Source organism: Pelobates fuscus, chromosome 4 (genome assembly GCF_036172605.1).
Source record: "Pelobates fuscus isolate aPelFus1 chromosome 4, aPelFus1.pri, whole genome shotgun sequence".
In the NCBI taxonomy this organism is placed as follows: domain Eukaryota; kingdom Metazoa; phylum Chordata; class Amphibia; order Anura; family Pelobatidae; genus Pelobates; species Pelobates fuscus.
Window position 1 is genome coordinate 205,128,252 of NC_086320.1, and position 24,273 is coordinate 205,152,524.

General features: G+C 38.7%; 1 protein-coding gene across 2 annotated transcripts in view; it reads right to left on the reverse strand.

Moving 5' to 3' along the window:
* Nucleotides 1–24,273, reverse strand: part of ELP2 (elongator acetyltransferase complex subunit 2) — a 162,159-nt gene that overhangs the window by 22,180 nt on the left and 115,706 nt on the right. For both annotated transcript variants that reach the window (XM_063451860.1, XM_063451861.1), the window contains exons 15-16: nucleotides 23,848–23,943; nucleotides 2,520–2,577 (exon numbers count right to left, since the gene is read on the reverse strand). In XM_063451860.1, coding sequence (XP_063307930.1) covers nucleotides 2,520–2,577; nucleotides 23,848–23,943 — 154 coding nt within the window. The remainder of the gene's footprint in view (nucleotides 1–2,519; nucleotides 2,578–23,847; nucleotides 23,944–24,273) is intronic.

The window sequence follows — 24,273 nt, forward strand, 5'->3', positions numbered from 1 at the left end:
TTAATTACAATATATTGATACTTTAGCCAGGCTTTATGCATGTATGGTCATGTCACCTCCTTTAATTGCTGTACGAGTCTACTGCACTTAAACTTTAGGTTGCCATAAATCAGAATAATTACAGAGAACACCCAGCAAAAAAGTTGTTTCCTGCCTTGCTAACATTGATGAACCAACAACCCCATCACTATATGTCTGATATGCCATATACATATAGAGCTGTATAAAACATTTCTTAATTGTTCACTATCCGATCATCAAAACGACACAGCTCTGTTTATAAAATTAGACCCAGTCTCTTCTAGTTGCATACAGGTTTTTTTTTTTATTCTGAAAGACATTTTAGAATTATGATGGTTTTTAAGAAAACCAGTTAGCTATCTTTTCTCTATAGCAGTCAACCCACACAACTTGATCTACAACTGCCTGGTGTAGGTAACTAGTGCTGGGCTAAAAATACAGCTTTAACCACCTGCAACCATTTCCTTAATGTCACAGAATGTAAGTATATAAAAACAGCTTACACCACAATAACATTTTATGATCTCACACTTTCTGTAAAACCTGGATATCAATTACCATCCATGACTTCTTCATGCCCCACTTGTTAAAACTCCTGGTCAGTGGCGTACACACAACCCATGGGGGCATTTAAGGGCATTTATTTGTGCCCTTATTGCATATTTTGATTTGTGCTTGTTAAGGACAGGAGAAAGTTTAGAAGTGCGAAAGTAGAATTTCTGTAGCAGAGGGAAAGTTTCTGCTTGGCCTAGTTAAGTTATGTGTAAGCAGTGGCGTACACACAACCCATGGGCCCTCCCCCCCCCCCCCCCGCGCTTACTCTGCGCGGGTTGGGGCCGCAACACATGGCGGCGGGCACCTGGTCGCAGGGCTGCGACCCGTGCGACCGCGGTATGTACGCCAGTGCATGCATGAACACATACACTTAAAGGACCACTACAGACACCCAGATCAAATCAGCTCAATGAAGTGGTCTGGGTGCCAGGCCTCTCTAGTTTTAACCCTTCAGCTGAAAACATAGCAGTTTCAGAGAAACTGCTATGTTTCACTGAGGGTTAATCCAGCCTCTAGTGGCTGTCTCATTGACAGCCGCTAGAGGATTTTCTGCGATTCTCACTGTGAAAATCACAGTGAGAAGACGCTGAACGTCCATAGGAAAGCATTGAGTAATGCTTTCCTATGGGCGGTTTGAATGCGTCTGAATGAGTGTGTGTCTGTCAGTAAATGTGTGCGTCTGTTCATGAGAGTGTGTGTGTGTGTGTGTGTGTGTGTGTCTTAAGCACTTACCTTTCTCCAGCGCCGGACTCCCTTGGCGCTGGGGATCTCTCCGTCCCGATCTGCCTCTAAGCTCCGAATGCACATGCGTGGCAAGAGCCATGCGCGTATTCAAACCGCCCATAGGAAAGCATTACTCAATGCTTTCCTATGGACGTTCAGCGAGTTCAGTGAGAAACGCAGAAAATCCTCTAGCGGCTGTCAATGAGACAGCCACTAGAGGCTGGATTAACCTTCAGTGAAACATAGCAGTTTCTCTTAAACTGCTATGTTTTCAGCTGCAGGGTTAAAACTAGAGAGGCCTGGCACCCAGACCACTTCATTGAGCTGATTTGATCTGGGTGTCTGTAGTGGTCCTTTAAGTGTATGTGTTTATGCATGCACTGGCGTACATACCGCGGTCGCACGGGTCGCAGCCCTGCGACCAGGTGCCCGCCGCCATCTGTTGCGGCCCCAACCCGCGCAGAGTAAGGGGGGGGGCACGGATCAGTTTTCGCACCGGGGCCCCATGGGTTGTGTGTACGCCATTGCTTACACATAACTTAACTAGGCCAAGCAGAATCTTTCCCTCTGCTACAGAAATTCTACTTTCGCACTTCTAAACTTTCTCCTGTCCTTAACAAGCACAAATCAAAATATGCAATAAGGGCACAAATAAATGCCAACCTCCTCTACTCTCTCCCACATTTTTAGTGTCCTTTACACCTATTGTCTGTCAAGTTTGATTTTATCTGCCAAGATTCTAAAGCGCTGTGAAATATGTTATTGCTTTAGTAATGATAATCATAATTACTTTTAGGGCAACTGGCCATTCTCTTCAATTTACACTACTGAATAAAAACATTGAAAATCCCCTATGATTTTTTTTTTCCCATGAGATTCGCCCATTTAAAAAAAAAAATAAAAATAAATTTAGATTAAAGATTTAGCAAATCACATCATGATCCAGTTTAGACAAGACAAAGCCAAGGGCAAACCGTGTCAATGAAGAGGAATGACTTCTTTCCTCTGTGCTGGATGCCAGGTGCAAGAGACAGAGATTATAACAATAATTGATGGGAGCAAAGATGGAGACACCCAGTTACAGAACAAAAAGGTATATATTTCTACAGTTCATTATATTTGTCATAGATTACAAATATATATTTTGTAAATACAAGTAATATACGTAGTATTAAAGATCCACACTAGAAAATGTAGAGGAAGAAAAATGTCAAACTTACAGCTTCTGAACCTCTGGCCATAGTGTATTCTGCAACAGATGATCTTCTGTAGGAGGATCTGCAAATACAGATCAGTTAAGTCCACCAAAGTACATGCAAGATGACTAAAGCTTGTGCTACCAGAATGCAGCCAACATAACATTGAATAAATGTCAAGCAAAGCAGGTTGCTCTTAAAGGGACACTAAGCACCAAAACAACTTTACCGTTGTGATTTTTATATATAGATCATGCCCCTGCAGTCTAACTACTCAATTTTCTTCCATGTATGGTTTAAAATCACTTTGTCTATGCAGCCTTAGCTTTACCTTTCCTGACTAAGATTCCCTCAACCTCCCCACCTACTTCCAGAAAAAAAGTTACATTTCTTTAATATAGAATTTCTTATCTCCATCTCTGGTAATAATCTGCAAGACCCTTCTGTGTGTGATTAAAGTTCCACTAAGAAAGCAGAACGTCAGAACCTCTTAAGCAAACACAATGTGCTTTAAGATCTGATTTGAAAAAAAAAAAAATTTCATGTAGACTCTTAATCAACAAAAGTGATTTAACTTCTGGATGGCAGAGAATTGAGCAGCGAGAATTGTTTTTGTCACGTTTAATTTTATAAGCTTCATGGCAATAAAACTCAGAGTATTAACGTGTAAACATAAAGATAAAAAAAATCAAGTAGAGCCTGGCTAAGACTACAAAAGTAAGTTGCATAGAGCACAGAACACACTTAGTTTTGTTCGTTTTTTTAAATTGTTTGTAGACTGAAATTTTTATGTCAATAAGAAAGGTTGCTTAGCTGTGCGATAACTTAATTTAATTTAGACACAATGTGCAAGGTCACTTTTTGAAAATACTTGCCTGCTTTGCCAATATCATTAAGTCACATTTATAAATTAATTTGTATCTTTACCATTTAGTTTTTTATAGACTCAATGCATTTATTCCTCTGTCCTAATGAGTGCAGTCATAGATAATATATATATACACATTTAGATCAGCACACCCAAATTTCTGTATTTAAATAAATTTGGGAAGGTAATTCAGGCATCCCAAAAAAGCAGTAAAAAGCCTAACAAAAAAAATCTCTGTGTAGACATACAAAATAGGCTACCATATTGCCTGCCATAATAGCTACACAATAAAAAAAAAAAAGCTTTTTTTTCCCCATATTGATAACGCCGTATTGGTGAAACGCGTTTATGGTTATTATATTGTGTATTTTATAATTATTAAAGTATATTTGGTTACTATTAATTGTATTATTTATCTTTTAATACACATTAGTCAACGTTTTACCTGGCATCCTTTTATCATTCCGGACTCCAAGTAATCCTAGGTGGGGATCATACCACCAACACTATCATCCAGGAGCAGTAGATCTGCTCCTATCTTGTGAGTACCCATTTTATTTTATTGTTTTACACAGTGAACACTATTGGCTGTTTCTTCCTACCCGAGTGTCTATTATACCACGGACGGAGGAAACCAACCACAGACGAAGGAAATCCACCTCATATCCCATAAGCGGGGATCAATACCGCTGCACGCCTTTCACACGCCTTTCACACCAGAGCGGGTTTTAGCTCTGTTAAATGCATTCAAGATTTTTTATATTATCACCTCTATTATCAAAACATACTACACTATTTGGTTCTCTATATACTATTCTCCTTCAGGCTGCTTGCCAACTCACTTTCTCCCTAAAAAAAATCCCTCATCTGCCTTGTGGTCATGGTTCTGGTGCTGCTTTTCGGAGTACTAGATCATGTCATCATGGTTATTTCAATGCAAACATTCCTGCCTTCCTCAACCAGCATGCATCTCTTTATTATTATTATTAGGGCAATTGTTTCGTTAGCATGGGAGGTTTGCCTTTTGTTTAACCCCTTCAGGACCGGACTGTTTTGGCCATGTTGTATGTTAAGGGCTGTTTTAACACTTTTGTAGTGTTTGAGTTTAGCTGTAATAATAATTTACTTTAAAAAAAAAACCAAAAAAACAACAACATGTTATTTGACTTTTACTTGAAAAATCTTTTACTTATCTACATAAGCTAATGAAAAAAAAAACTGCTAAATAGATTCAAAATTTTGTCCTGAGTTTAAAAACACCCAGTGTTTACATGCTTTTTTTTTTTTGCAAATTATGGGGCTATAAGTACAAAAAGGAAATTGCGGTTTCAAAATGTATATTTTTAAATTGTATCAATAGTGATATTGTAACATTATTATCAGTCATAAATCTCTGTTTGTGTGTTAAAAATGCAAAAGACAATTATGAATGCTAACTTTGGCCAGTGTTTTTGACTATGTGGCTACTCAAAAAGACTGAACATACCCCATTTGCAATACCTTGGGTTGTCTTCTTTTGCAAATGGTATGCCATCATAGGGGTAATTATCATTCCTGGGCTACCATACGCTCTCAAAGGCAACATAACCAACCTAGCAATTTCCAATGTCAATTTTTTTGACCCTGTAACTTTCAAAAAACACTATAAAACCTGGGGGGGGGGGGGGGGAGAGAGAGGGGGTACTGTTATACTCGGGAGACTTTGCTGAACACAAATATTAGTGTTTCAAAACAGGAAAACATATCACAACAATTATATCATCAGTGAAAGTGCTGTTTGTGTGTGAAAAAGGCAAAAAAACTTCACTTTCAATGAGAATGTCATCGCTGTGATATGTTTTACTGTTTTAAAACACTGATATTTGTGTTCAGCAAAAACCCATATATAGGTTGTATGGTGTCTTGGAAAGTTACAGGGTTAAATAAAGTGCTAGCAAATTAAATTCTCTGGATTTTTGACCTGGGTTGTTAGGCAGGTCCCGCAAATTGCAATCAATAAAATGACTTAATTATGAAAAAATGAGAGGGGCAGGATCCTTCCTCCACATATGGTGAGAATGCCCACTCATAGTACCGTTCTGGGAGAAAATAGCTGCCATAATGGCCCTGTTCACGGACAATGTCCCACCCTTCCAGCCCGCCCCGTACCTCCTGCACCACACGACAACCCCCACATCACGATACAAATGCTCCCTGACCATCCGAATTCTTAATGTCGCAAAACACCTAATACCTTTGTACTGGAAAAAAGACACAACCCTAATGCTTTCCCTGTGGTTTACTGTCAGGTCCAGGTGGAGCGTGGGTTCGGGGGACCTGGGGAGCGGCGCAGGGGCCGACTGGGGGGGCTACGACACCTGTCCGGGTGCGACCACTTGCAGTACCCAAAACGGTCTGCGGCCTCGCGGGTGGAAGTGCGCCAGTTTTGTGAGCTACAAAGTTAATTAGTTTAGAGGGAAACACAAGATGCCCCTTAGGTTATTCCCATCAACACCATATATATCGCTGGGCAGAGCCGAATCATACCAAAGTAGGGGGTCAATATCCCACTATACCGCCATTCAGGACCCTAGACACAAGGTCACTAGGGGGCTGGTGTCCTGATGGGACCCTACACATTAGATGGCCCACATGTCTCACTACTGCCTAGTGGCTACAGGGTAGGCACGGGGGAATAGACAAAAATCTGTGGGGCATACAAAACTACCCAACGTAGAAATGGTACACATCAAATATAACAGAGTACTATTCATAACTATTTACCACCGGACCTGCAAGTCCACAATACACATGCTATTTACTCAAGGAAGCGACCTGCGAGTCGCCAAGACACGTCTGACATACCATGCCTTACGATGTATAAGCTTATACGAATGACCAAAGGGACCTGCGAGTCCATGTTTTTCTTTTTCATGTTGAAAACAACCAAAAAAAAAACAAACAAAAACGAAACGTTCAATAAAAATATATTTACAAAAAAAAATTATGAAAAAATATTACATAAATAAGCATGTAGAATTTAAATATATATAAATTTTAAGTCTACGTGTATATTTATGAAATTATTTATGTAATTTTGTATATGGATATATATATATATATATATATATATATATATCTTTCGTATTATTTTGTTTTATTTATATATACATAGATGTATATATAATTTTATTCGAAGTGTATTTTGATATAAATATATATTAATATAAAAATACACCTAGAATAACATTATATATATATATATATATATATATATATATATATATATAATTTGTTTTTAAATTTATTATAATTTACTTATTATTTGTATTTTATAATAATATATATACACACAATATATATAGTTATTATATATACGTGTGTAATTTAACTATAAGTATTTTTATATTAATATAAAAATACACTTAGTATGACATATATATATATATATATATATATATATATATATATATATGATATAGACATTTAGATATAATATATGTCTATATATACACACACACACAAATTTTTATTCATTAACTTTTAAATTTTTTTATTTTACACATGCAGGGAGACTACCTGTCAGCACAATATTGCGGCCAAGTGACCGCTCTGTTGAGCAATCACAGGGCCTAGGGGTACTAATTCGCCAAGAGGAGACTGCCTGGGCTGTCAGGCAGTCTCCCCACACCGGGAGCAACGCTGATAGCCGCCAGGGGGAACGGCGGCGATCAGGTAAGTAAATGGTACCGTTATGACAGTTCAGGACTGTCATCGGTCCTCAAGGGGTTAAAGCATATTTTGCTTCCTTTTACGTGCCTTCTTTGCATAATTGTTTAAGGACAGCGACCTTGAAATCGACTAAACATTTAGCAAATTTAATGAAGGCTCAACTACAAACTCTCTTTAGAGACAGTATCCTTTTGCATTTTTTTTTGGTTATAGAATTTTTTGCAACATTGTATATATTCCCTTGAGGCATCATTTCATAGGTATTATACTGCTTAGCAACGAAGATATTCGATGCAACTTCTCTGTGAGTCTATTTTTTCTACTCACCACAACTACCGGATAACAGACCGATTTACTTTACACGTGTCTCTGTTTTACAATCAACCTAGCCTTTTGCCTTCATTACAATATTTTTTTCAGACAGCGACCTTGAAGTCGATTCAGTGTTTAGCAAGTTCAAAAAAGGCTTAGCTATATAATGTTTTTCAGAGACATTATCCCTCTGCTATCCTTAGGTTATATGATTTAATAACTGCTACATTGCATATATTTCCTATAGGTATTATATTGTTCAAACTCTCTCAGAGTATATTTTTTACTCACCACAACCACCTTGTAACCTATATACGAGTAGGATTCATCATTGTCTCCATCTTATCATTCTTTTAACAAGCAGCCTCCATTGCTCATTAACTCCTTCTACCCCATTTCTTACTTAGAGCGTGTGAGCTCCCCTTTATTTTGTGTTTATAAGGTTCCTTTTTTAGTGTTTTTTTTTTGTCTTTTTGGTTCAATTACTGTTCCTTTTTAAACATATATAAATAAATGTATTTTTAAAGGGACACTCCAGGCACCCAGACCACTTCTGCCCATTGGAGTGGTCTGGGTGCCAACTCCCACTACCCTTAACCCTGCAACTGTAATTATTGCAGTTTTCATAAACTTGAATATTTACATTGCAGGGTTAACTCCACCTCTAGAAGCGGTCTACTAGACAGCCACTAGAGGGCACTTCCTGATTTATAGCACAGATTTTCTGTGCTATAGCGTCGCTGGACGTCCTCACGCTATGTGAGGACCTCCAGTGTCGCTGAAATCCCCATTGGAATGCTTTCCTATGGGGAGGTCTAATGCGTGTGCGCGGCATTGGCACGCATGCGCATTAGGTCTCCCCCGCCGCCGGCCTCGCATGCGCAATAGGTCTCCCCCTGCCGGATGACGGCGGCGGGGGAGGAGCGTGGGCGGACCCTGAACCAGTGCCGCTGGACTCAGGTAAGTCACTGAAGGTTTTTTTTAACCCCTTCAACAACCTGGGATGGGGGGGGAGAGGGAGAGGGGACCTGCAGTGCCAGGAAAACGGTTTGTTTTCCTGGCACTGGAGTGTCCCTTTAATTACATTATATTCATATAGGGACTTTACTTTGTCATCTGGATTTTATGTCCATTGGTCATTTATTATTGTCCAATACTCACGTCTAGTGCGGCGTCATTGTTAATGGAGTGGTGAGGAGACAGAGCATGGATTGCTCACAGCTGTTCCAAAAATCTTTCCACAATGTCTAAAGTGAACTTCAATCACTAACCTGTTGTAGACTCTGTGTACTCTTACTCCTTCCTCAAGAGTTGCTTAGCTATGAGCATTATGATGGAAATGCTCAGAAATCCTTCTGCAACACATTTGTGTTTGCTTCCTGAATTGCAACCTTCACTACACGACAGAGCATGTATGCTGAACAGTGCACACCTACAAAAGAAACCATCTCTACTAGCTGACATTAGTTTGATTGCTTGCAATAGGTCCATCACTTGTCCTTCAGCATGTAGCAGGATAGATTGAGCCCTGCTGCCCTTCAGATACATTATATTCCTGACATGCCGCTCAGATTGGACCTCCTCCACTGCCACCACCATTTTCAGGCACGGTGGGCTGCCACCAGCAGTCAAGGAAGGAAAGACATGCTGGACACTAGGAGCCACTCAATAAATCAGTGGTTTAGTGCACCCATTGACCTACACCCTGAGCTAGCTGCTTGTTTAGTAACGATACAGTGTTGGGACTATCTTCTTGCAAAAAGCCCCCCTTCTATCATGGAAATGGAAGCTCCCTCTACAGTGATTAGCTATGTAATTAGGAGGGTGATTTTGTTAGCATGCTGTTTTGATATGCCCTGGCATGAAATACAAAAACAATGTTCAAGAGTGGGCTGGCAGACACATCCCAGGAATGTTGGTGTGTTCTGGAACTTTTGACAAGATCCTTTACTCTCTTCACAATTTACACTATGCAAATCACCCCTTCTGGGAGGCTGTCAAAGTAAAGCCAAGCTTTGGTTTGGTGAATTATATTAGCCTCAACCTTTGTCCTAGAGGTTAATAAAAACCTGGGTGGATTTAAATCTTTGGAAGATGTCACACTGCTAGTCACTACACTAGCACTTGAATTGCTAATGGTAATGGAAAGGGAGGTAATCACTGGGTGTGCTACTTCTGGCACTGATAGTAGATGATGTTCCGTTTCCATTAAATGAGGTGGTTCTAAAGCAGATAGAAATGCATAAAATAGTGGACTGCTGCCTTTCCTCTTGTAATCCCTCTATAGCATAGTCTATGTCCTCTGGTGACAGACTTAAACAAATGTACAGAATGATGAGAGAAAGATCAATATCATCATCACTAAATTTCTCCCAACGACCAAGACCAGACAATGGGCACACTACTTGGGTACTCTACATAACTCTTCACTAAAGAATGGCACTGGTGCCACTAACAGAGTCTCTACTAAACTCTACCTTAGTTGATTCATGCAGGGGGCTACAAGAACTAGAGGTGACACATGCAGCGGCAACAAGATCACAGGATTCACAGATCACTTGCTCCATGCACCATAAAATCATAGAAGCTGTAATGGATGATCTAGTTGTGGTGGAAGATCTGCAAATGTTACAGCAGTATGAAGGCTAAGGAAAATCCAACTGTCTAGTGGGGAGAATTAGAGATAACGGACATGCGGCTAATCCCACTATCCTGAGGCTGAATATGATTAATAGTAAAGGTGGTTTAAACAGGTAGAGGTGGAGGAAACTAAGGTAATCAGCAAGTCCACCTGGCCAAGGAAGATGTGTTCAGACTCTCAGATGCCATAGCATTACTGGTAATATTAAATTGGGGAACATGACCCTTCCTCAGTTTCTTATTGGGATTTGGATGCACCATTGATGATGGTGTGTTTGTTTTTCTTATTACAATAAATTAGGAATGTGAATCAGTGTGTATTGTATTGTAGTGGTTTAGAGCTGGGAGAATTACTACTATTCGTGTGTTACACTTGAAGCCTGGATCATTTTAGCTCTTGGTGCAAGATTATATCTACTAGTCTCCTTTGACCCAATATTACTACAGAATGTATGTAATTTCTGACTCTAGAATAACAATCTAAAATGGATAAGAAAACAATTTAACAATGTCAGCTGTGATACTATTTCATTTTAATGTGATGGGATGATTTGGGGCATAAAAAAAAAATATCAAAAACCTCTATTGATGTCACTCAGACAGCTACCAGAGGGATGTCCTGGGTTAGGTCCTGCAATCTTTGCAGGCCTCCATTCAGCATCTTAACACTCTGCATGTAGATGATGAATGCTCCCATCGAGATGCATTGATTCTCATCAAAATACTTATTGGAGCAGCACAGCGTTTTGCCTCGCATGTGCAAAAGCCTCCCAATGCTTTCCTATTGGACAGCATTGGATTGACTGAGATCAAGTAAACTAATCACAGCCATGGAGGCTGGGCCAGCTGTGCTGAGACCAGTGCAATGATGGAGAAAAAGTAATCTACCTTTTTACTTCACTCGGGGGGGACAGGACACCTAAATAGGTAGTTCAGCATTAGTGTTTGGAATACACGTTTGTATATTTAAAATATAAATGTACCTTTTTTTTTTTAAATCCACACATTTTATATTTCTTATCCACAGATTGTATTTCTTAAAGGTTATCTCTGTAGTCAGATTTAACTTTGAAAAACTATGGTGGTTATGACGCCAGGACTACCCTGGCGCTGCTCCCCTGTAATAGCACCTTTAAGGCTGGCTGTAATGTGCCTCTAGGTTTTGCAGACCTGGATGCCAAACCTGCTGGTCATCCATTGGATGAGTTCATTTCTAGTACCGGGCTGGCTGATGACACCCCATTGACATTGTAGAAGGTGGGGTTACACTTTCGGCAGCAAACCAATCAATCTCCATATGTGCAGCGAAATGTTGCACATACAAACTCCAGACGCCATGACCACTTCAAATCACTAAAGTAGTCATGGTGCTTGAATTAACCATTAATGCTAGCATTTTATATTATTAGCATTTGCATGGATATTGGGGTTGAAGAAGGCCCTGCTCACAAAAAAGAAAATATGAGGATTTGAGGTAGGTAGAGAAAATGCTAGGTGCTGTAACTTACTGGTTTGACCAGGATTCAAAGCGGCATTTTTTTACTGAACCATGTCTGTGGTATGGTGATGGTGTAAACTGAAGACTAAAATTCAGCTGTATAAGCAGGCAGAACCTCCAAGTTAGGAATTGTGGGAAATTGCATGCATTTTGATATGAAGTAGATCCATGTTTGGCTGCCATGTTATCATGAGACGACAAGTTGGGAGGAAGGGATCTTCAGAAATGCATGTATTTTAATCTATACATCACATGGTGATTTTATCTGCAAAATGTATAGGATTGACTCAATACCTACCTTGTGGTGCTCTCAAAGATAACAGATCCACTTAAAAGAGATATTAAACATTTCTACATTTTAATGTGTAAAGTAGTAAAATAAAATCAACGGTACATTGTATGGAAATTAATCTATTTTTGAGATACATGAAATTTTAATCATATCCCCACTTCCCTGTGTCAGTATGAAGCATGCCTTCTCCTGTCAACAACATTCAATCACTTGTTTCAACGATGACACACTCTTGTTATTATATGCAGCAGATACAGGGCAGCAAAACTTGAATCCATCTACCTACTGCACGTAAAAATTAGGTTCTCTCACTGAAGTAGCTCTGTCAGAATGAAACCGCTGACTGTTGCTAGGGATTGCTAATGTCAGCACACACCTCTTGCCTTGTCAGATGTGAAGAGGTGGTCAGTCAAAACAGCATGTATCTGCAGAGACACATTGCTGGTGAAACAATCGGAGAAGTAAAAATTTAAATTAAAGGGACACTATAGTCACCAGAACAACTACAGCTTATTGCATTTGTTCTGGTGAGTAGAATCATTCCCGTCAGGGTTTTTGCTGTAAACACGGTCTTTTCAGAGAAAAAGCAGTGTTTACATTACAGCTTAGTGATAACTTCACTGGCCACTCCTCAGATGGCTGTTAGAGATCCTTCCTGGGTCATGGCTGCCTAAAATGCATCCAAACATACAGTATCTCCTCATAGAGATTAATTGATTCAATTCATCTCTATGAGGAGATGCTGATTGGCCAGGGCTGTGTTTGAATTGTGCTGGCTTTGCCCCTGATCTGCCTCTTTGTCATTCTCAGCCAATCATATGGGGAAGCAGTGTGATTAAATTAGGCTACCACTTCTGATGATGTGAGCAGGCAGCGGGCAGGTCTAAAGGAAACATGGACAAAATAAGCAGCTGCAGACTTGAATACAATTAAGAGTTTACCATATTTAGGTAGGCATGAGGGGACCAGGGTGGCTAGATGGTGGTTTTAACCCTATAGGGTCAGGAATACATGTTTGTGTTCCTGACCCTATAAACAAGAAAAACAAAAACAGGAAATAGCAAACAGGCAATCTAGAAACCTCTCTGTTTGCTATTTCCTGTTTTTGTTTTTTTTAACCCCTTAAGGACCAAACTTCTGGAATAAAAGGGAAAAATGACATGTCACACATGTCATGTGTCCTTAAGGTGTTAAAGGAGCATGGGAGGCTTGCAGGCTGATAAGACTGTCTGGTTCAGTACAGAACCATCTACTTACAGTTCAAAGGTCATCAACACAAACTGCCTCACTCTAGGAAAGAGCCGCCTCAGTAGAAGTTCATGGGGCACTGCCGTGTCCAGCCCAGCCACGGCTTCTATAACTGTTGTTTTTTCAACAAAACCGTAAGTTTGTTTGTTCAGCCATTCGGATATTGCAAATTTTACTAGTAATGCAAATTCAGACTATTTCAATCGTACATAGCACGCCTAATTCTGCTTACTGTATTTGGCCCACACTAGGCCATATCGACTTTTAACTTTTATCATATGCGTTTTAGTTAGTCACCCTGAAATTAAATGTCTCACACTACATTTGAAAGTTTTTTTTTTTTGTCTGTCCTGTGTATTCATGCACTTTTTCAGCCTTCATTGTTTAGTAACTAGGTTGCTAGGTCTTGCAACTGACTGTCTAAATTTATGTCCGGCCCAAACTTGGGCCTATACATGTGGTAAAGGAAATAGCATATGATACCATTTTGTAAATTTGAGGTAATTTAGTAGATACTCCCCTTTACAAAAAAATAAATAAAATTTTTTTACATTTATGTGTACAGAGAATGTGTATACAAGTTTATATTTTAAGTTACCCTACATTTTAATGTTTGTCTGCCCTCTGGGTATTCAGGTACTCATTGGGCCAACAATTTTCGGTAATTTGCTGTTTAGTAGACATGCTCCAAGTGACAGCTTCCATGCATTTAATTATGTCATTTTCATTGGGATATAATCTATAACAGCTAGCTAAACCTGCAGTTCTCTTGTCTGCTGCTTTTGCATTCCCTCACTTTCTAACACCACCCAGACTTTCTTTGTACGATCTACATGCATTAGGAACATCATTCAGTCATGTTCAGTTTAAGCAATGAAGTTTTATATTTGATGCTAATATTACAGAGATATTTTAGCATTATTCTAGACTTTCCTGTTGCGTTCAACCCTAATCTTCCATGCCAGCTGTGTATGCTTAAGTATTTATCATCCTCCTAAGCATTCCACATGTAGGTCTTTTTAATGTTAGTCTTATACTTTCTGTCTTTTCCTATGTATTATGTACGGCCATCATTGCCGCTAGCCTGTTCAGCCACTGTGGCATTCTAGAGGCCTCTGTTCCAGTTTTGATTCTGTCTACCAATACCTTGTTTTATTGGGCTCAGTGCGTATGTATTATATGATGTTTTATAAGTGTTTATATATAGTTTCTGTTCTTTTCACCATTTCATAAACTAGATGATTATTCGTAATTATTGGGTTCTCTACTATCTCATCACCAACATGTCTTGGTTACATTCACAAACTCCACAACCATTCTCCAATTCACATCCTACCTTCACCCACATTAATCCCAACACAGCTCGCACAGACAACCTGAAAACTCAGGATACAAATCAGGAAACACTTATTTCCTACTCTTCGCATCACTATGCCTTTACAAAGTGTGTTCGTATGCCCTGTAATGGGCAACCTGCCTCCTCATTTGGAGGCATTTTGCTATCTATCATTATAACATTACAGCTCATTTTAGTGGCTTGAAGGGGTAAAGGAAAGAAAAGTTATTTTTTTTGCCTCAATATTTTTTTTGCGGAGAAGGGACCCATCCCCTGCTCCCCTCCCTCCCACTGATATGGCTATTAAAAAATGGAGTAAAGCAAGGGGGGAAAAAAAAAGAGAGAAAAAAAAAGTGGATCCAAAATCAGAGAAAAAAAACCCCTCAAATTTCTTCTGACCACAGGACAAGTGAGATAGAAGAAGCAGCCAATACAAAACTATATTACCTTGAGAGGTTGAAGAGAATTCTAATGAGCATTCTCAAAAAAATGTGGAAAGGGAGATAGAGAAGATCTCAGAGAATACCTCACTAAACAAAATGCATTATACGGAAAAAGAGTTCTTTAATGCATGTCTGAATCAACTCAATTTGATAAAATCAAGCAAGAAATGTATTTATTAGCAGAAGAATTTAAAGTAGAAACATCTAAAGTGTTACATAAATTTACTGCTTTGGAGGAAAAATTGGAGAGCACAATATTACAATGCAATGTCCAACAAGAGAAAACTTTATTTCTGGAAAAAAATTATTGAATATTTAGAATCAAAAATAATAGATCTAGAGGATAGGTCAGGAAGAAAGAATATTAGAATTAGAGGCGTTCCAGAGAATATTGTTCAAAGTAATTTGGAGGCATATCAGACCGATTTTTTTCAGTTTCTTGGTATTCAGACTGAAAATAAGTCGTATCTTATTGAAAGAGTCCACAGGATTCCTAAAGCAGCACATTTGCCAGCTCACTTGCCAAGAAAGGCCATTGTATGTATACAATCTTCCAAACTTAAGTCTGATATCACAATGACAATGAGATTAAAATCTTTAACAGGTTCAAAGTATGAAAATATGAAGCTATACAATGATTTATCAATAGCTATGAGAAACGCACGAACGGCATTTGCAGAGTTTACTTCAATTCTACAAAGAAATACAATCAAATACTCCTGGATCTTTCCAACAGGACTCAGATTAACATACAATAATAAAGCAGAGATCTTCAGAGATCCAACAAGCCTGCAATGCTGGATTGTTGAAAAGAAAGGAGATCTAAATTAAAATAACAGAGGAATTAGAAAAAGTAACCGAAAACAGGAATGTCAAGAACTTGGCTCCCAGTGTTCCTCGGCTGCTTGCACATGGGGAAGAGACTATAAATTTATTAAGGTTTATTTTTTTTTTCCTTTTCTCTTCTCTCCTGGAGAGAAATAAGAATTAATACTAAATCCAGATTAGAAGAGGTTGCTACAGGATATTATAAATTTGGGGGCTAGGCTATTAGACACACAAAAGGGATTGGCGATTTAATTTATAATTTATTTCAAACAGTTTGCTACACAGTTTATTATTTAACACTACTGGATGGGCAATGTATGCTATAATTATTAAGGTTCCTGAATATAGAGCTTTATACACAAAGGAAGACTAAGGCACGAGTTAAGTGTATTCTATATATCTGGTCACTTGACGCAATTTTATTGGAAAGATAAATGTACTCACATCTAACATCTATTTTGATTACAATAACTGATATTTAATAATATTTACAGTTGCAAGAAAAAGTATGTGAACCCTTTGGAATGATAAGGATTTCTGCACAAATTGGTCATAAAATGTGATTTGACCATCATCTAAGTCACAACAATATACAATCACAGTCTGCTTAAACTAATAACACACAAAGAATGAAATGTTGCCATGTTTTTATTGAACACACCATGTAAACATTCACAGTGCAGGTGGAAAAAGTATGTGAACCCTTGGATTTAATAACTGGTTGAACGTCCTTTGGCAGCCCTGGCCAATCAGCATCTCCTCATAGAGATGAATTTAATTAATGAAAACCCATTAACCCCTTAAGGACGAAGCTTCTGGAATAAAAGGGAATCATGACATGTAACACGCCATGTGTCCTTAAAGGGTTAAAAAAGGTATACTGACCGAGACCAAGGGGTTTCATTTGTCCTGCTCTTGGTCAGTATACCTTTTTACATGGGTTTTTGCATTTAGCACTTTACTTATACTGTGGTTTTGGTACTATATACTGGTTTAGCACTATACTATGCACTTTATCTTTGTTAAAAAAAGATATTCTGTTGTATTTTCTATGCATGAATAAATACTCTTTTTTTATGTGCAAAACCTTGGTGTGCCTTGGGATTATTTCTTATTTTTTAATATTGACTAACAAGCTTGGTAATTTTACCCCAGATCTTTTCTTATTACAGATTAATGCTAAACAAATGTTCGGCCCTGACACTCCTCTAGTGTTACACTTATTGCTAGCCGCAAAAATTTCCATAGCTAGGAACTGGAAACGGCTTAATACTTCAATCTGGCTTACAGTGAAGGAGCAGCTTAAATATCAATTAAAGATGGAAAGAGGTATATCTAAAATATCCTATCCTGGATTCGTTGGTTAAAGAGGATAGAAACTATATACAGTGGAACCTCAGTTAACGAACGCCTCGGTAAACAAAAAATGCGATTTACGAATGAGAATCCGTAAAAAAAACTGCCTCGGTTTACGATTTTTTTTCGCAATACGAAACAAATGTCCCGGTTTATAGCTTTGCCCCCCTGCATACTGGAATCTGGGTAGCATGTGAGTGTGGAGGTGTTGGAGCCATTTGTAGCAAGTTTTGGAGCCTTTTTGGTGCATCTCAAGAGGTGGAAAGGTAGGGAGCTGAGCTTAGTTGTTTGCATGCCTTTTACTGTGTGTTCTGCATTGTGGGGTTATTTTCCATGCCAGTTTATGTGCTGTGCATGGCTTTTACTATGGTTTTAATGCCAGCTCATGTTTTTACTATTGTCTACTTGAAGAAGCCCTTGCGGCGAAACGCGTTTAGATATTAATTTTATTACTTTACAATAAAGAAAATACTTTGGCATAAAACATTTTATAGCCATTTTGATTTTTTTTCACCTGACTTTACATATACTATCTACCTGACGAGAAGCCTAAAGAATCCTTAGGTGGGGATGATACCACCCAAGCGCCTACATTGAGCAGTACAAGCCTGCTCTATATACTGTGAGTAGTATATTTAGTCTCTTTTTATACCTTTTAATTACTATACAGAGAGCACTATATACTTTATTTTTCCTCCCTGGGTCGAATAATACCAACTTGGACGTTGAATCTGAGCCAGATACTCGCCAATCAATATTACTCTGCATATCCTTGAGTGGGGATTATTCCACTTCACGTGCGTTATATCAGAGCTAGGTTCTAGCTCTGAAAAGTGTGAGTAAGACTACTTTTATTTTATTTACCATTTTATTCATCTATATAATGTGCCATTGGAGTTCCTCTTGTTTTTTTTCTCCACATATTACTTCACTGGATTTCAAGGACACCTTTGTGAAGACACACCCCATTTTACGCCTCAGGATCCCTGTTCTTATACATGGCATCTACCATTATGGACTTATGATAAGTGTTTTGGACTATTGCCAATTATCCATTTATATTTAATTTAATATTAAATGTATTATTTTATATTATTTATTATATACACTCCTATATGTTTTACTGTATATTTTAGGCGCAACCTTTTTTTGTTCTATTTTGCATCATTTCTTACCATTAGGGGATTATAGGGGACTCCCCTTTAAGGATTGCAGCCTTACTATTATTTTCTTGTGTGGCAATCTAGCGCTGATTTTTTCTCTTTCCATTTTCATGTGCTGTGCATGCCTGTTGCAGTACTATACTGTGTGTTTTGCATTGTGGGGTTGTTTTCCATGCCAGCTCATGTGCTGTGCATACCTTTTACTGTTTTGAACAGATAAAATACTTTTTTTTTTTTTTTACTTTTTTCTCACCTCCGGAATGAATAATTGGTTTTCAATGCATTCCTATGGGAAACTGTGTTTCGGTTTGCGAATATTTCGCAATACGAAACGTCCCGGAGAACGCATTAAATTTGTAAACCGAGGTCCCACTGTACGGCTGATTATAAAGTTCATAGCTCCTCTCTATCTGGAGAATTTTGGTGGAATCTTTTATGTACAATTCAAGATTTGGGGGTATTGCTGTACGTGCTCTCTCTCGCGGGTCTCTTCCCAGAATGAACTTAAGGAAAAAATAGAAGAAAAAAAAATAATTTTTTCCCCTTCTTTTTGGTATCTAAAGAATTTTTATGGCCATGTATTGTGTTGTTAAACTACAGATATCAACTGTACAGTGTAACAGGCTATAAGTATATACACATATACACCTGGGCTTGTAGACACCCTATAAGGGATCACACTTGTTTGCACTGTATCATCTGTTTGTAAATACTTCTCAACACTTGAGGGGTTCTGTACATATGTATGCGGACCAGCACTTTTCTGTTTTGGTATTGTGTTGTATTGTATGTATGTCTTTTTTTAATATATATATATATGTATATATATATATATATATATATATATTCAAGTTGTACTTTTATTCGCTTATAATATATAGATTGTTATGTTGATTAATGCTTACAGGGCACTTTATGAACAATTGTTGGTAAACATTAGTTTTGAATTGAGCATTGGCTTAGTGATGTTATACAGAAATAAGCATTGTATATTGTGTCCTGAGATGTTTATGGAAAATAAAAACGTATACATAAAAAAAAATAAAAAAAATGAATAAATCGGAAAAGAAAGGGTAAAGAGAGAAAAATATATATACACAAAAGATAAGCTGATTATAACTCAGGTGATTATTTTAGCAGGCAGTTAAAAGCTGCAATATATCCTCAAATATGTGAGGTAGAGAATAGCCTGAATAGAATATAAGGTGTAGCGATAACCCTTCAGTAATAGTAGTGTAGAGACAAAGTATCAACCACCCGATACTTGACTGAGAGCCTCAGAAATCAGAGTATATTGCGGTCAGATGTCTGAATTGGGAGGTCGCCAACAGTCAGGCTAGTAAACGGCACTTCTAAGTGGCAGAGGTAGGCAATCAGGGTAGGAAGCGAGAGAGCCTAGATTAAGTGATTGCAGAAGCCACTGAAGCAAGCCAATTAACAAAATAACAAAGAGAAAATAAACAGCATTCACTAGCTAGTGCATTCAATAACTAATCATGTGCCTTCAAGGGCACCTTTTGTGAGAATCCTGGTCTGTGCCTCCAAGGGCACCTAAAATCAATTCTAATGACTGCTACACTAGCTAGTAATCAAAAAGACCGGTGATCTAAGTAGTGAACCGGGGTAGCCAGGGAATGAATGCCCATTCGAAAAGTTCACTGATAGAGCCGGACTGGAAACCTAAGTAATATTCTGCAAGGTCAAATAAAGAGTATAACATAATAACGCATTAGGATCTAGTAGTCGGTCAACAGCAGAATGAGGCTTAAGGTGGGAGCCCAGACGCGTGTTTCGCCGGTAGGCGGCTCTTCAAGGGGGAACCTTGCTTCAGTGGCTTCTGCAATCACTTAATCTAGGCTCTCTCAGTTCCTACCCTGGTTGCCTACCTCTGCCACTTAGAAATGCAGTTTACTAGCCTTAATTACACTGTTGGCAACCTCCCAATTCAGACTTCTGACCGCAATATACTCTGATTTCAGAGGCTCTCAGTCAAGTATCAGTCGGTTGATACTTTGTCTCTACACTACTATTACTGTAGGGATATCACCACCACTTATATTCTATTTAGGGTATTTTCTACCTCACACATTTGAGGAGAGATATGCTGCAGCTTTTAACTGCCTGCTAAAATAATCACAGTTATAATCAGCTTATGTTTTGTATATATATTTCTCTCTCTTTACCCTTTCCTTTCCGATGTATTCATTTTGTGTATGGCAATTATCCTAGCCTGTTTTATTAATATAATAAGTTATTTTTTAATATGCTATTCGGCCACTGGACAGAGCACTACTCTCTTTTGTACTGCAGATTTCAGTTACAGGTTACAACCATACCATACAGAACTAAACAAACTCTTACACAAATTCAGGTACGTTTTTAGCCACAATGGCTCCCCCGCAATATAGACCTTTTAAAGGAGTAGGTTTTACTGGCTTATAGGGATCTAGGTGACCAATAGATGTTAAGTTTGTGGCATCACTGCCCTGGAGTTAGTGGTTTCACAAGACCAACACCCATCCTCCACGCATGAGGTATTACGTCCCCCCCGGGCCAAAACAGTTAGCCGCCTTGCACAGTGGCATAGAGAGGGCCTCACTTGTCACACCCAATCTCATTATTTAAATTTTACCGAGAGGCCAACACCCCACCACAACATTCGGTGGCAACGAATCCCCTCACGCCAAAGCATAGATAGAGCCTCTCAAGTTACTTGGCAACTAGCAGGGACTCACCCGTCACTAACCTAGTGAATTGCTTCGCCACTTGGCACTAGCAAATCAGCAAAACGATCCTGATCTAAGCTAATTATTAATATATTGCAGTATGTCTCAGATCCCCATAAGAAGGTAATGGCATATCAATCCCCAGTACTTCAGTCTGGTCCACTACACCTACACAAAAAGGTGACATCAGGTTCCATCAGGTCATGGACCATTCCTCATATTAAGCCTGAGCTACACAGACGCAACTGTCTTTTCCCAGCAACGGCCGAGAAAGCGGAACTGTTAGGGCTCATGTGTACCAATATGGATGATGCTAATGCTGGAGTAGGCACGAGTTGTTCGAGCAACACCAACCTCCACGCAATGTTCTCAGCACACTTGTCCTCTAAGGGGTAAATAAATGAAAGACTAGAAATACGTTGTCGAATCATGCAGTCAACAGGACGCTGACCCTCGATATGATCATAACACAATTTGATATTGAGCTCTGGCGCCTATACGTTCAGATATTCAACAGGATATTGACTTTCTATCATGCTTCCCGACTTTCTGTCTAATAGTTTTTACACTAATACAGGGCTGTCCAACCTGCGGCCCCCCAGATGTTGCTGAACTACAACTCCCATGATTCTTTCAATCAGATAGCCAGGGAATCATGAGAGTTGTAGTTCAGCAACATCTGGGGGGAGCCGCAGGTTGGACAGCCCTGCACTAATAGGTGAATTAGGATATAGATAAGTTCCGATGCCACACCTATCAGACATATTGTGACAACATCATTATTATACTAAAACATGTCATCTTTAAGTTGAGCCGGCCCTACCTCGTACTCATAGAAGTCGCCATGGCGGGCCTGCCATGGCTGATTTAATCGGTTTCTACTAACTGTATGTTTGTTCTTTCAGGCCGAATTTCACTACTATAATATTCAGCATTTAATTAATAAGTAGCTTCACAGCGATGCCTTCTTCAGCTTCCGATATTAGGCTCCTTACTGGGACATATCAACTTATATTATATGTCTTGGCCCCCTACACGGCTAAGAGTCGCTATTGACTGGATCAATCATGGCAAGCCCAATTTGGGCCTACACATATGGTTCACTAATATAAACTAACTTGTACATACATTCACTATAATTACATTAACTACAACCCTCATGGGACTCATCGGCTAACAAAGGTTTACTTTGGTTTAGTTATACTAATAAGGGGTTGTTGGTTTGCTTCTCATACACTTGTTAGCTTCAATTGTCCACCGTTATGGTCCTTGTAGATACTTTTAATTGTATAGTCTTGTTGATACTGATACTAGTTACCTAGACTATTCTTTTGGTTTTCTTCAGTATTGATACATTTCCAGTTCTGAACCCTTTCTACTCTATTATTTCTCCTACATAAGTTGGTTTTAATTTTAATTTGGCCCTCGCCATATTAATCACTTATCTACGTTCATCACTTATCTGTCTCCGGGCTATCCCATTATTTTTAGGCAGCAGGGGCTTATACATGTGACAGGTTCCCGATTCACTTACTTTCCAGAGTTTCTTCATTATTAGAATTTAGCTTTTTGCCTCAATGCTATTAATTTATGGTTGATGTCATATGCTGGTATTTTCATATGCATGCCACCTACTTTAGTCTAAGTCGCTTGTGTTACCCCTCAATTGTTTGCAAGGTATATATTGGTTGTCACTTACATGTTTACAACAATTTCCTTAGCCCTCAAAGGCTCACGTATCTGGCAGATTCCGCTATTTCAATGTACACGGTGTTACTCACCCAGGTTCTAAGGTATTTCAAGTCGTGCCCTTAGTGGTCTCCAAGCAATTGCTTTCACCAAGTCTCTCCATTACTATTCATGTCACAGGTAAGTGGTCCTTCATTATATAATGTTGGTTATGTCTCTGGTTGTGTTCGCTACGTTTTTTTTGCCACTTTCAATTTAGGCTCTCTCACTATACCATCAAGTTATGCCTGACTGGCATGCAACATCACATGTTTCTCTACTTTCCCAACAACACCAGTCTCCTTTCATCCTATCCAGTCAGACTATACTTAAGGGTATCAAAAATATGTCTGGTTTGCTAGGTTCAGCCCCTTTCAAACGCCTCACTAACTCGGTCATTAAAACCGCTATTTACCTGGCCTTTTACGCCAGGCCAGGAGAATTCACCATCAGTGGCCAACAAAACGCACAAGGTTGCCTTCAAAGCTCCTACCTAATTAAACATCAAGATCATTAAATACTGACTTTACCTGTGACCAAAACAAGTCAACTGGGTCAACCCGTCCACATTCCATACTATCCCAAGAATAATATATGGTGCCCGGTGAAGGTTTTCGATTCCTACCACCTCACCATACTGAATATCGCATCTCTTCCGCTACTGTCACTTCACGGGGCTATCCTCACTACCTCTAAGTTCATGTAATACGTACGGTTATTGTTAACAAGGCTCAAATCAACTCTGCTGTAAGAACTCCCTCTCCCCCCTCACTCTGCTCTTCAGAAAGATATGTATGGCCCTCTGCAAGAATGTTGTCTATTTTCTAACAAACCTGTGTCTTATCTGCACTCATGTCGCTTTAACCCCTGTATCACAACTCAACTTTGAATTCTATGCGTCGTCTTGCTCAGAAATGCTTCAGATTTGAGAAAGGGAGGTTCCCCCGAAAGCTTGTCATTAAAAATTCTATTAGTCCAATATAAAAGGTATTACAAGATACAAATTGTATCTGTTTTTTTTTTTTTTTACATACATACATATATATATATACACACACACACACACATATAATGCTTTGACAGTGATTTAAAGCCAGATGTTTTTCCCTACTTCAAGAGTTATGATATATTTAATACAGAATTTTAAATTAAAACATGGGATTTTCTTGTGACGAGCAAATTAAAGTGTGGAATATAACCAACCTGTCAGGACAAGCGGCTGAAAATAAAGCTGAGAGTACTGATCGGAGGCACTGCTGAATTTCTCTTCAACTTGGACCGACTGAGCAGAAAGTTCTCCTATTGGAAAAAAAATGTAAGTTAATATTAAGAATTAGCACAAGTAGCCCAAGCCCTCAATTCCTAAATTAAGCCCACGATATGTATATGTTACAATTACACTACTCTTATAACCAGGACCAATCCTGGGCTGGTACACAGGTTTATGTATATGATAAAAATGTGTGTCTGTGAGGATTGTGATGTGTGTGTTAGTCATGTCTCACACGGTTATTCACTAAAACAATTCTCAGGAATTCAGTGCTTCTAGAATGACTATTGAGGCCTTAAAAATAAAATCCACTTTTAATTCCTGACAATTCTCACTTTTGTAAATAACCCAGTATGTAT